The sequence below is a fragment of the Hippopotamus amphibius genome, chromosome 10 (genome assembly GCF_030028045.1).
Source record: "Hippopotamus amphibius kiboko isolate mHipAmp2 chromosome 10, mHipAmp2.hap2, whole genome shotgun sequence".
Lineage (NCBI taxonomy): Eukaryota > Metazoa > Chordata > Mammalia > Artiodactyla > Hippopotamidae > Hippopotamus > Hippopotamus amphibius.
Genome location: NC_080195.1, coordinates 18,828,856 through 18,843,112, shown reverse-complemented (window position 1 = coordinate 18,843,112; position 14,257 = coordinate 18,828,856). Strand labels below are relative to the sequence as shown.

General features: G+C 36.8%; 1 protein-coding gene across 8 annotated transcripts in view; it reads left to right on the top strand.

Moving 5' to 3' along the window:
- Positions 1 to 6,877: 6,877 nt before the first annotated feature.
- Positions 6,878 to 14,257, top strand: part of TUSC3 (tumor suppressor candidate 3) — a 174,439-nt gene continuing 167,059 nt past the window's right edge. For all 8 annotated transcript variants that reach the window (XR_009047754.1, XR_009047752.1, XR_009047753.1 and 5 more), the window contains exon 1: positions 6,878 to 7,203. Coding sequence is in view for 5 of the 8 variants with exons in the window: in XM_057697255.1 (XP_057553238.1) it covers positions 7,066 to 7,203 (138 nt within the window). In the remaining 3 variants the exon portion in view is untranslated. The remainder of the gene's footprint in view (positions 7,204 to 14,257) is intronic.

Below are 14,257 nucleotides of genomic sequence, written 5' to 3'. Positions count from 1 at the left end.
TAGCTCCTTTTGTGATCAATTTTATCTTTAGCTCTACTCTGTTCCTCTAACCTTCTAGACAGAAATTATTAAGACAATATCATGGAATTACCCTAGTTTCTGACAGCTCCTAACCCAGAGAAAAACCATATTTTTCTAAAATCCTTCCCAAAAGATTAACAAGAAGCCTAAATCCTATAGTAAGTTTTTTCTAACACTGTTTTACTGAGATTCTCCAGTTCTTCATGATGCGCTATCTTCTTTGTTTGCAATGAGCCAATAAACTCAACTTAGTTCTACTTCAGGTGTGTTCTTTGGCTGGCGGATATTAACAGACATTCACGTTCCACTAAGGTTGGGCTGAGACCCTCACTGTTGTCCAAGACACTAGACTCAGTAATAAGGTGCACACTGGGCCCCTTTGAAATCTCTACCTGTTAAAGTGTTCAAGGTGTCACCCTGGCCACTTATGGGAGTTTAATTTCACTCTGAACTAAGCTCTGATTATTATTTCATTGTGATTCTTCAGCATTGGGTTTTTTGTTTACTTAAGAACAAGTTCTCTTGGGACTTTTTGGTTGTATGATCAGTTTTATGTTGTTTCTTGGTGAATTGTTTTCTGTCTTTGTCATATTCACTTCTATGGTCTGCTTGTTTATTTTATAAGAATCGTCTATAAGGAGGGGATGGACATAGACCTGATGAGACCATCTTTGAGCCAGTGCTGAGGAAGGAGTTCAGGTGTCATCAGACTAGTATTCTTTGAGTAAAAATGCTTTAGATCACCATTTCAAAAACTTTTCAGGAGTTTTCCCTCAGTCTTGTGAGAAATAATTTATTTAGTTTCACCTGCCCAGAGGCAGAGAGGTCTATTTGATTCCTGATCGGGGCAAGTTTCAGAGATACAAGTTTGTACAAACACCAGTGTTATCGACTGCTGGAGTTCTCATGGGGCCATCTTGACCTAAAACTGCAACACTTTCAAGCCAAACCCATGTTTCCTTTATGTTTTCTAAATATAAGGTAGAGTTGCCCTCTGACTGGTAAAATTTCCCAGAGACGATGTGAAACTGTAATGACACTGCAGGAACTTTTGACATTAGCAGGATGTTTACTTGATAGCTCCTTTAGAACAAAAGAGGAAGAAACACTCATGGGGAGATTGTCTTGTCTACCACAAAGAGATTATTTTATTCAATGTGGAAGCTCCTCTTTAATTTCACTTCTTCAGGGTTCAATAATCCCTGGCTCTTGAATGGCTTGATAAAATTGTCAAATATTCTTTCTCTCTTTTGTGTGTATATATGCCAAAAGGGGTTTTCCTGCATCTAAACTTTGTCTCCTCTGCTTGCAGGAGACAATTAGCTGTCTACAATGATAATTTAACATTTGTCGGAAATTGGCTTCTTCTCACTTCTTATTTCTCTACTTCTGTTCCTCTTCCTCTCTTTTTCTTGTGCTTGGGAAATCTTGAGTAACAGATTCGAAAAATCATTTTGCTTGTATACATGCACTCTGGGGATAACTAGTGTAGGCAAACACTAAAAATTGTTTTAAAAAAAGAAAAACATTACTGTGTCACATTTGCTTTAAAAATTGTACAGGCAGAAACATGTATTTACTTAATAGCCTTCATTTCTATAACTATGAGATTTTAAAAAAGAGATATTAGTTCTAATATATGAAATAACTTTTGGCATTAAAGTGTGTTACATTTGATTTACCATATAAAAATAATATTGGCACAATACTTAGATTTATACAAACCAGGGTTAAATTTCATACAGTTTAAATTCTGTAAAACAATTTATGACTTAAGTAGATTATTACTGTTTTTTAAATTAAAAATATGTGAAAACATATTTATGTGTGTATATACATTTATGTATATATACACACAAGGGTGAGTCAAAAATTTTCCGTGCTCCGGTTATATTAAAACTTCTGTTGGTCGCACTGTCTTATCAGCGTTTTCCATTGAAGGCTACTGTCTCCCCAGTCACTGCTGTGCAGGTGTGAACGTGTTACATTAGTTCATTTGTAACTGCGGAGCAAGCAAAAATGGATGCCCCACTTGCGATTTGCGCAAAAGAAGAGCAGCATGCAGTGATTTGTTTTTTGTGGTCTGAGGGTGTACCTGGTGCCGTTATTTATTGAAGACTTTGTGCACAGTATGGAGAAAGTGTTTTGTTGAGAAGACATGTGTATGAATGGATAGAGAAGTTCAAGGAAGGTTGCACAAGTCTTAGCCATCAAGAAGGAGCCCTACGAAGAGGACGATTCACTTCTGATGAAGAAGTGAAGACAGCGGTGCATTCGTGGCTTGCAGCTCAGCCTAAAACATTTTTAATGAGGGAATACGAAACTTGTTGACAGATGGATGAAGTGTATCGAAAAGCAATATTATGTTGAAAAATGATGTATTTTTTTTTCTAAAAGTTAATTAAAATAAATTCTACAGCCAGAGTGTGGAAAATTTTTGACTCACACTTGTATATAATAACAGTGGACATCTTTTTAAAAGTTTGATGTTATGAAATTCTTACAGTGTTGCTAATCATGAGGACTTCATATATTAACTAAGATTTTATTTCTTAACTAACTTTAAGACCTTGGACTATTCAGGACGTAGCTACTGAAATTTAAATTACTTAAAATTAAATAAATTAAATATTCAGTTCCTCAGTTGCACTAACCAGAGTTCAAGTACTCAGTCACATATGGCCAGTGGCTACCATATTGGACAGTACAAATATAGAACATTTCCATAATCAGAGAGTTCTACTGATAGCACTGCCTTAGACATATTATTAAGCTAATTAGAAAATAATCTTTGGGTGCTGGGTAATTTTTAGGTAAGAAGGATAAACACTGATCACTGAAAACGTTCTGCACCCAATTCCGACGTGTGGCAGGATTTTCAAACACCAGCAGTATGTCCTACAATTAAACTCAATTCTGGCACTATTTACCCCAGAGATAGGAGATAGCCTCAGATCCCACAGGTTATAAGTCCTCAACCCTACAAGACTACACATGTCCCTTTCTCTCCACTCCCCATCCCCTCCTCAAACTCCCGACACAAACCCAGATTAACACCTGTGCTTCTGATTCATAGTCCATAAATTAGAAGTTCCAATGGCCTGGGTTCGATTGATTTCCTAGAATGGCTCACAGAATCAGGGAAACATTTTACTTATTAGGCTGTTGGTTTATTATAAAAGGATGTAACTCAGGAACAGCCACATGGAAGAGATGCATAGGGAAATGTATGAGCTAAGTGGTGCAGAGCTCCCATGCCCTCTCCAAGTGCATCATTCTTCCCAAATCTCCACGTGTTCACCAACCCGGAAGCTCTCTGAACCCCGGTCTTTTGGGTTTTAATGGAGGCTTCATTATATAGGCATGATTGATTCAATCATTGACCATCTGCGATTGATTCAACCTCCAGCCCCTTTACCTCCTCTCCCCTCCCCAGAGGTCAGGTGGTAAGACTGATAGTTTCAACCCTTTAATCACCCCATTGGTTCTCCTGGAAACTAGTCCCATCCTTAGGTGCTTTCCAAATCTCACCTGATCAACGTTACAAGAGACACTTTTATCCTCTCATCACTTGAGAAATTCCAAGGGCTTTAGGAGCTCTGTGCCAAAAACAGGATGAAGACCAAATATTTATTTCTTATAAATCACAATATCACAATCACTAAACATAATTTTAATTTACCCTTACTTCTTAGAATAGCTAAGATGAGCAAACTATGCAAATACCTTTGAATTATATATGAATATATAGTATGTATTATACATGTATGTATAGTTACTTTTGCTGCCTTAATATAAAATAAGAAATTAGTGCTTATGAAGAAAAGATACCTAAACAGTTCTTACTTTTCTGTCTTCCAGGTTTCTCTCATGTCTGGAGAAAATTGGTGATTTTGGTTAAAGATGATAATTAATATAAATGATTGACTATTCTAGGCACTCTGATGACAGAGATATACTGATATCAATATGAACACAAAAGAACACATGGAACTTTATGTTATTAAGAAAGTTATCATAGTTTATCAATATGATATATTTACTATGATATAAAAATTGTTTTATTTAATATACTGATAGGCTATTTCAAAGCTACAGTTAAAAACTTTAATTTACAGCTTTATGCATTTTATACCTTAAATACACATATAGGAAGGTATGTTAATAAATCCTTTACTACATATTGTTTCAAGAATGTACAGAGGAGTAAAATTATAACTTTAATCTCTTTTGTAAAATCACTGTTATTTTATGCCTAGATTAGCAGTTCATTTGTCATAAATTTTTGTCTTCTCAACTCGTTTTTGAAGATTGCTTTTTTTTGAAAGAACAGTTAAGATCCCAGTAATCATTATTGTTTATTGTAGTGTATTTTGACAAGATTATTTATAAATTTTTTTGTCCTTAATTATGACATATTAATATTAATTAATATCTTACATTTTCTGACAACTATATCAAATGCTAAATATGTGTTTTTAAATAAGCAACTTACAAACAATTATCTATGGAAGCAAAGAGGAAAAATTGCTGCTGGCTAGGAATCAGGAATCACAAAAGGGGTGATATTTGTGCACTGAAAGATGGGCAAGATTTTGAAGGGCAAGGAGGAATATAGACAAGGTCATTCCACAAAGATGCAACAGTGACAGAGGCAGGAATGTACAGAATGTGGTCCTCAAAATGCTTTGATAACATCCCTCTAAAAGAATATGGAAGACTAGATACCCTTTTGTTCATTTTAAAGCAAATATCTAAAAATTTTCATCATAAGTTTTATAGCTGCAGAGAATAAAATTTCCAACAAGCTATACTGACATTTAAAAAATAAAAGTCATGGCATTCTTTTAAATATTTCCAAAGTATGGAAAGGATGGTCATTACTATCCATTAATAAACTAAGAAAAAAAAAGGAGCTCTTCTTTTTAACAGTTGAATATTTTATCTTATATTTTTATCCTCCTGAACTTGTATTGGCATTCTGTTGCCTCTGAGTGATTTTAAATATATGCTTTTCATAAAATTCTTTATTAAAAAGTAAATTTTGTATTGAAATATAACACACAAATACATCATGTTTCTGGCTCAACACATTTCTAAGGAGAATACACACTCATCTAATAACCAGCATTCAGATCAAGAGAAAGGTCATAAAATATTTTTAGCACCCCAGGATTATCTGTTGGGTCCTCTTCCACTTCCTGACTTCTAATCTGTGATAATAAATATAATAACCAAAAATGGCCAGATCATTTACAAAAGTAGAGATTGGATCCACAACCTGCAGCAGTCTGCCCAGGAAATCAACCCCTTATCTATCATGACCCAATAAGCCAGGCTGCTATAAGTTGGACAAATAGGAAGTTAAACTGCTATCTCTAATAACAATCTATGGTACCAAACAATAACTTCTGTAATAATTGATCCCAAATGGCCAGGACTTGATTAATAACTGACAGCTTCCCTAATTTTTGTCCCTTTGTCCAACTTAAGACAAAGTAGAGAAAGCCAAATAAGCACCTCTAGACAGTCACATAAGGTGCCCCCCTTCTAGTTAGCCCACCTGCAGCTCCCCTCATGTCAACAGTCTCCAATCACAGCACACCTGAAGCCTTCCTCTTTTTTTTTTTTTCTGCTACTACTGTTTGCTACTTTTCTGCCTGCCTTTGAGTCTTTGCCCAAAAACAGGTGATGGTAGCTGACTCACTTGCTATTGCAAGCTCTGAATAAATAGCTTTTGCCTGTTCTCATTTGGTTGATCTTCGTTTATTTCTACAAACCCCAATATATTAGTTTTGTGTCTGGATTTTATGCTGTAAAATTCATCCATATTATGTATGTGTCATTTGCTTTTATTGATGTATAGTGTTCCTATATCACAAATTATTTCTCTATTTTACTGTTGATGGATATTTGGTCTCTTTCCGGCTCAGGAAAAGTCTTTTCCAGACTTTTATGAATAAAGCTGCTTTACAAATTTAGACATGTCAGGTGGTGACTATATGTTTATGTGGAAGTTTTGGGTCTTGGGTAAGTTCATTTAGCTTTAGCAGATACTGCCAAACAGTTTTTCAAGGTGGTTAAACCAATTTACTCTCCCACAGGCAGTGTAATCTGATAGAATGTTATTCCTAATATACAATTTTTATGCTTGGAAGTCTTTCATTGATTTTTTTATGCTTGAAAGTCATTCTTCTCTGCAAAATCATTAGTTATTAGTAGTACCCAATTGATCAAAATAACATGTTACGAATTTGAGAAAACAGTAATAAACAGGAAAAGCAAAATTGCATTGGGAAGACATTACTTGTAGAAATAAAGTTTTAAAAAATAAGTTTATGCATCTGTGGATAAATATTAATTATTGCTAGAATGAGAATATTCAGCATCACTTTGTTATTTTAAATTTCTGTTTATGTTAAGTACTAAGAAACTATGTTCACAATAAGTAGACAGGAATAGACGATGTCTGTTATCACAATATCATTCAATTCTTTGAACTACGTTTGAGTAAAAACGTCCCAATGAAATCAGACTGCCATTAGCTAGAAGGGCCAGATCCTTACTAATTCCTCAAAGCTCTTCTCCATCATTGAAGAAGGCAACTATGTCTATCCCTGGTTCCAGGTAAAGTGTTGGATAAACAGGACCCTCGCATATTCCCGGGACCTGGCACCGGTTTCAGTGGCAGGACAGGCTACGGTTCAGATCACCGAGGTGGAGAAGCGTGCTCTCGGCGGTCAGGGTCTCCGGGTTGACTCCGGCCAAGAGCGCGGCGCGGCGCGGCGCCCGCGGAAGCTCCCTGGCCACGCCCACTTCCTGCCCCATCCCGGGCCTTTCCAGGTCTCCTCTCCCGGTGAACCGGATGCTCCTTCAGCTTCCTCCCTGGCGTCCTCTGCTGCCTCCCGGCTCCCTGACGCGGCCGCGGGCACCCACGGGGGCACGGGCAGGGGGCTCCCGGCGGCTGGCCTGGCAGGTGTAGGGCGCCGGTAGGAGCTGGGCGCGCACGGCTACCGAGCGTGGAGGAGACACTGCCCTGCGGCGATGGGTGCCAGGGGCGCTCCTTCACGCCGGAGGCAGGCGGGGCGGCGGCCGCGGTATCTGCCCACCGGGAGCTTCCCCTTTCTCCTCCTCCTGCTGCTTCTCTGCATCCAGCTCGGTGGAGGACAGAAGAAGAAAGAGGTACCGTGAATCCCCTGGGCATTCCCGGGAGGGACCGGGCTGGCCCGGGCGGGCGGGCCGCGTTGCTAGGCAGCCTCCCCGCGTTGCTAGGCAGCCGGGCCGCCAGGCGTGGGCGATGGCTGTTTTGGGGTGCTGGCTGTTTTGGTGAGCGAGTGGGAGGCGTTTGCGCGAGTCCTTTGGGCCTCACAGTCTCAAAAGTGGGGTTACCCAGTGCTTTCTCAAAAAACAACGAAGTATCGTCCTTTGTGCTCTTAGTATTTCACACCTTTCAGACACGGGGCTCTTTTGACCCCTAGTTGAAGGCAGAGGTTCGGGGCCCTCCAGTCAGTAAAAAGGGGTGTCTTGGACGTGAAAATACCCTTTAGGGGTATTTCAGACCTACAGAAACGACTTGTCCCTTGTGTTCATTACCCTGCTCCCTTCGTTATCCGTTTCAGGAGGCAACAGAACGTATTGAGACGGTGTTTAAAGTTATTCTGTATTTTATTATGCATTTTTAAAGCTGTATATTTTTCTTTATGTTAAACTGAAGGTATAATTGTGTGAATACTCTCACGTTATTTAGATTGCGCAAATTTGTGAGATTCAGATCACCTGATTTCAATCTTAGTCCTGTAGTAACTCTGATGAGGGCGAGGATTGAAGTAACTGTGTTTAAAGTAGTTTTAGAGTTATTTGTGAATTTCAGTTATCCATCTCTGCCTTAGATGGTTGATCTAGTAGGATCAGAAAAAAAATTATTTTGGAAATGTAAGGTTTCTAATTGTACGTCATTTTAGTGAGAGTATCTCTTCATATTAACTCAAAATGGTTTTTCCTGGTGAAGTTTTATTTACATACACGTGGCTCTAATTTGGGTTTCACGTATTACCACAACTTTCTTGATAGCTGGGTAGAAAGAGTGAAAAAACAGCCTCACATACGAAATAATTCTGATTCTCTTTACTCTTTGCCTGAAACAACTCTGAACTCAATATTAACTTATTCCCTTTTTTATTTTAACGTGAAAATAGGCCTTAGCGAAATTCTTGGTGGTGTTCTGGTAAGAGGTTTGGTGAAGAACCATTGTTAAATTAAGACTGTATTTGCAAATATAACGATTTTTTCCCTAGCGTTTGGTATTTATACACAATTCTTAGATTCATAGTTTTTCTTGAGAAAGGGAGGAGATTTGAAAAGTTTTTTTGTGTGTAGATTACCGGAGTAGAACTGGCAGTAAAAACATTGAGGAACTATGTGGAAATTCCGATGATTTATGTCCTAGAAAGATCACTGTGAGCATGGTAACTTTCAATTGAAAGAAAAAAAGCCCCCAAAAGAAGTCTAAAAAGTGTACATCTTCAAAACATCTTAGCATCTCCAATTGTAAGGCTACTTTAACATGTGACATTTGTTAATTTAGTGTAATTATAAATTATAACATCTGTTTCCATTAAATATTTTTTATAAAAGACATTTTAAAAATGCAAAATTAGGGAGAAAATTGTCGAGGATTTAAAAAGGATGTCTTCCAAAACTTCTATTTCTCTTATATAGGAGAGTCTAATACCACTGCATGGTGATATTGTAGATTACACATATTTAAGGACAAGAGCAAAATACAAATAGTTGAAGTTTTAATAGTTTACTAAATGAGCATGCATATCTCTGAAGTGTAGTCTAGTTTTGTATCTGGTACTCAGTTCAGAAACTATGATCTCTTCCAGTACTGGAAGAAAAACATTCTTTACTGGAAGTATCGGGAAGTGATTGGTCACAAGTGTGTTACTTTTCTAGGAATATTCCAGAGTTGTTTTGACCACATGTGGCTGCTGCTTTTTTTTTTTTTTTTCTTTTTGCTTAGTTTAGAACCTGATGCCCAGTATGAGATTTGACACCAGTGAACCAGAAAAATATAACAGCTGGAACTTAATTTACTACAATAAATATTACAAACATAAGTACTGGAATAGTTGACTTGGCATGGGTGGTGTATTCTTTTTTTCAGGGGAATCCAAGTGGAAATCTAAAGTTGAACCTAGAATCAGGAATTGGACACTAGCTGCTTTTAAGGAGGTAACATGACAGTGATGGTTACCACCATAGATTTTTGAATAAAACCGGTGGTCCAGTTACAATTCATATCCTATCTAATTGACATCAAGCCACTTAACTGCCCTGAATTTTAGTTCTTTTGTTTAAAAATACACATATAATACTTACATCTCAGGGCTGTCATTGGGATTAAATAAGACTGTGTTTAAAGCGTTCAGTGCAATGCCTAGAACATAACAAATGATCAGTAATTTGGTACCTGCTATTATGTAGTCCTCATTTAAATGAAAAGCATACACATGATAATGAGATCCTAAAATGTGATAAAAGTTTTTTCAAATTAATTGTTTTGCTAAATAAACTGACTTTATGGTAATTGTAAATTACATAGTTCATGGAATAAATTGTCCATTACTTATTTTCTTATGAAACACTGGGAGTTCCAGACTCTCACACTGCTTGAGAACTTCCCAAGAGGAGATGTTACATCATGGAAGAATTTGGTATTCATGGATTTGTGTATGTGTGTCTACATATATAGGTATATATCTGTTTCTTCATGAAGACATTTTCATTCATCAAAAAATAATTAGTTTTGTCATATTCTTTAAGAATATAGTCAAGAGAAATAAAATAGGCACAGAAAATTGACGGGAGATTTTTATGGTTAGTTTCCTAAATTACATTAAATAGTCACGTTAAGTGACTTTTGAATCCTCATGTTAAGTGATACGGATTTGTGGGAGATTTTAGCTTCTTAGTAGTATATGATTTGCATTTCTGATGCATCATGGGCTTCCATTATTTTGACAGTTTCTCTATTTCTTATATTGCTAACATTTATCAGTTAATCAGCTTCATTTACAATTGTTTTAATCTCTAATGACCTCTTCTAATAGTTTAAAAAGAGCTCAAATTCTGTAATGATTTCCAGTGAACTTAATGACTTTGCCATCATCAAAAGCAGCTACTGTTAGCCCTCCATATCCGTGGGTCCTATATCTGCAGACACAGAGGGCTGACTGTACCACACCATTTTGCAGCATAAGGGACTCAAGCAGTTTGAGATTTTGGTATCTGCTGGGGTCCTGGAACCAATCCCACTCGTTTACTGAAGGACAACTATAATATAATAACTTATGCTTTCTGCAAAGAAAATGATTAGCTAATAAGTTACAACATGTAGGTAATAATAAATACGTAATTCAAAACATCGAGCGACTCATAAGTATTTTTTAAGAGAGAAGTAATGTTTTTAGTTGCCTTACAGAGATAACTTCTGTAAGCACACTTTACACTGAGATGTATATATCCAGTTACTTTTTAGTGGCGCAGCCCTGAAATAGAGACCTGTTAATGTCTTAGCAAATGATAGGGAGAGGATGGAGATAAGTGATGGATTTTGATTTTACCTTTAAGCAGAGAACTTGGGTGGAAGAAATAGTTTGTAAACATACTATGAGCACAACTTTAAGAAATGCATGGTAATTATACATTGATACGTATACAAATATACACCCACCATGCTGATATCAGGCAGTTGTGTCATCTAAGTTAGGTTTTATGTACAGTAACTCCTTGAAGAGTAATTGGAAATGACAGGTCTTACTTAAAATGGCCAAAACTGCTTGTCAGTAACTGTGAGGCTTAGTCTGCCGCAGTTTCACAGATAATGGCAGAAGGCATGGGATTCCCAGGTCACAGGTGGGCAGCTTAGTACTGTAATAGAATTGCCAGAGTATCAGCTTGTGCTGATGAGCTGGCCAGCTGACACCTGCGAATGTAGTGAATTTCGGGGCAGGAGAGGACCTTGAGCTTATGGAACCCAAGTCTTTCATGATGGGCTTCAGCCCTAGAGGGAATCACCATCTTTATTAAATTGGAAAGTAAACAAACCTGATCTTTGTTCTGGAAGGGACACTGTCTAACAAAACTGTGTGCTATACAAACATCCTTGAAAACATAGTCTAGAACAAAGTCAGTCAGTACTTGTGCTTGCAAGTTATGTGGAAATCATGAAGAGCCGTCTGCCTGTGTAAGGGACCTTAACTTTGTCAAAAGAGAACACGTCGGGATATTTTCCTTCATATACACACACCACCAGCATGTTCAGTCCCATGTATGTGTTCTTTTCTACAGGGACGACACAGAGAAAGGGAAAGAGCAGAAACATGAAACTTGAGCCACAGATTCACCAGCTGTTTGTTAACTTTTTTGGGCTACATTCACTTGTGCATATTCTCTTTAGCGTTAAATAGTCAGTGAGTTTGGATGTGTGATCAGTATGCCTGTGACTACCTTAGTAGTTGGTCTCCAGGTTTCTTTGGTGTATTAGATCATGTGATGATTGCTTCTTTCCATAAGACTCCCTCCCGGAGCATCTTGCTACTTCCACCTAGACGGAAAATTTACTTTCGGTTGAGTACAGGAGTAACTGTTGTCCTGCTAGAGGACAGGAGATCATGAACAAATGTATGCTTCTCTTATAACGCTGTGTGTGTGTGCGCGCACGTGTGCATGCATGTGTGTGCACCAAATAGGTAGTATTTACATCAGTCTCCATCCAGTGTTTATTCTATCTGTTGGCAAGATTTCTGCAGCTTCTCAAATTGAGCATATCTAAAAGGGAACTCTCAATCCTTCCCTCCGCCCATCTGGCCCATCTGTTTTCTCGTTGCTGTTAACAATGCTGTTTTATGGGGAACAAATTTTAACCCTTTTTTTTTTTAAGTTCCCTTGCCATATATAATACTATATCTTTGTAGCTCTTATTTTATATTTCGCACGTTGTACACCGAGAGGCTGACTTCACATAATTTCTTGCAGAGTCGTACATAGATGTAAGGAGACCATCTTGCAAAAATATGATTCCTCTATTATACATAGATATGTGAAACACAAATATTTAGTTTGAATAGTGAAACTTCAAAAATATTATTCAGAAGAACAGACAGTATCTTTTTTTGTAGTAATTGATGTCTATCTACTGCCTGACTGTCTCTTTCTGTTTAATGTCAGAAGGAAAAAGGTCAGTGTCAATAATGAGCTTATATTAGTGTTTCACAATCTGTGATAAAAGTCCTAACTTAGAACTATAGCATCCTGAAGCCATTAATGAATTGAAAAAAGTTAAGAATAATAGGAAGTTTTTACTAATATATTTATTGTTATTACATTTTTGGTTGCTCATTTGAAGATACCTAACTAGTCTGACATTTGGAAGTGAAAAGGAAATTTTCTTTCCCCTGCATGTTACTATGAGAACTCAGCTATCTTTAATGAAAAGGGGCACTTGAGTCTAGGTTAGATAAATTGTGGTATTGAGTTTATTGAATGGAACTGTTTATTTTAAGTGTGTATTTTTAGAGATGGCTCAATATTATTACCAAAATGATTTGACTCAACTTTTGGAAATATTGTGGTTCAGTGTCTTCTCTGCTTGGAAAGTTAGTTCATATGATTTTTGTGGTAAAACTTAAGGTGCAAAATTGATTACAAATTGTGAGATCTGCTTACTATTCATATTAGGTATTCAATTTAATGAGATACCATCCTATAATTATTGAATTTAACAAATTTGGGATTTGGAAATAAGGCTTAAATTATATCAGGAAATGAAAAAAAAATAACAGTAACGTAGATAGAGAGGATGCCAGGCATTTCACTTAAATTGTTTATAATCATCTCAGTATCTTGGTGATTGTGACCATTTTGTTTGCCTTACCTTGGTCTTTGTTAACAGTATACCTTGGTTTGCTGTAAGTAACAGGAGGAATTGGGACTATCTCAAGCCCCAGGCAGTCATTTTATTAGAGATTGTCCTGATTATCTAGTACCTTGCAAATGACTGGTTTAGCAGTGAGCACATGATACAGTTATGTGGGACTTCTGGAAGTTTCCTCCTTCTTCATAAAGGACCCAAAGTGGGGTAATTTTCTCTTCCTGTCTTTGGATATGTGTATGAGAATGTGATGCTTGCATTGCTGAACCCAACTCATAACCATGAAAAGAAAACTACAAGCCTGAGGGCAAAACCAGTAAGTTCATGCTGGCAGAATAGAAAAGTGGGAAGAACATGGGTACTTGATGGCATGACTTAACCAGCCTTGTAAACGCTCCAACTCTGGACTCCTTATTATATGGGTTAATAACCTTTCTTATTGTTTAAGACATTTCAGATTGAATTTCTGATTTTTTGTGTTTGAAAGCATGGTACCGAGGCAGGTCATCTTGGATCAGAGGTTTCACCTATGAGTGTACAACTTGTAAGTTTACAGCCATACTCCAAAGAACTCTTTCTACATTATGTTTTAGTAACCTAACAATTACCTAGCTATATGACCCTCCTTGTGAATTAGTTATTAAATATTAGTAGAGGACCATTTAAGTATATATAGCTGTCCCCAATCCTGAATATCAGCAGTCAGTATTAGAAGTTTGCTTTGCTGTCTTTGAAGTGAATTTTCATGTTTTCCTTTTATTAAAATAATTTTGTCTTTATTGTATGAATTGAAATTCTCTATTCAAAAATTATGTCCAAAAGATTGTAGGAAAGAAATTAGGCATAAATTTATTATGTGCTGTGAAAACTATTAGCCCAAGAAAAGAGTGGAAGAGAGTAGTAAGTATGCCTGAGACATATTTGCTCTTTGCTGTTTTCTATGTGAATGTTTTAAAAAATACTTACTCCTTTTGCTCTTGTGTATATAATAGCTTGATATGTAGTTTTATTTTAAAGACATGCAAAATAAAATTCAGAAAGATACTTAATTTTATTTTTAAATTGATCATATTTTAATAATGTTCCTTTGGTTAACGTTTGAGTTAAGATTAAGCAAAAGAAAAATTGGGACCTTCCTCAAAGATCAGGCTTTGTGCAGTGCTGATTGGTTCATGTGTTTTTTTTTTTTTTTAAGAGGAAGCTTTCAAAAGGAATAAAAGATTTTTCTTATACTCATGAAAGTGGAGTGGCTTTGCTGTGTCTTGCTCTTGCTTCCTGTGCATTTTTTCTCTTGGAGCT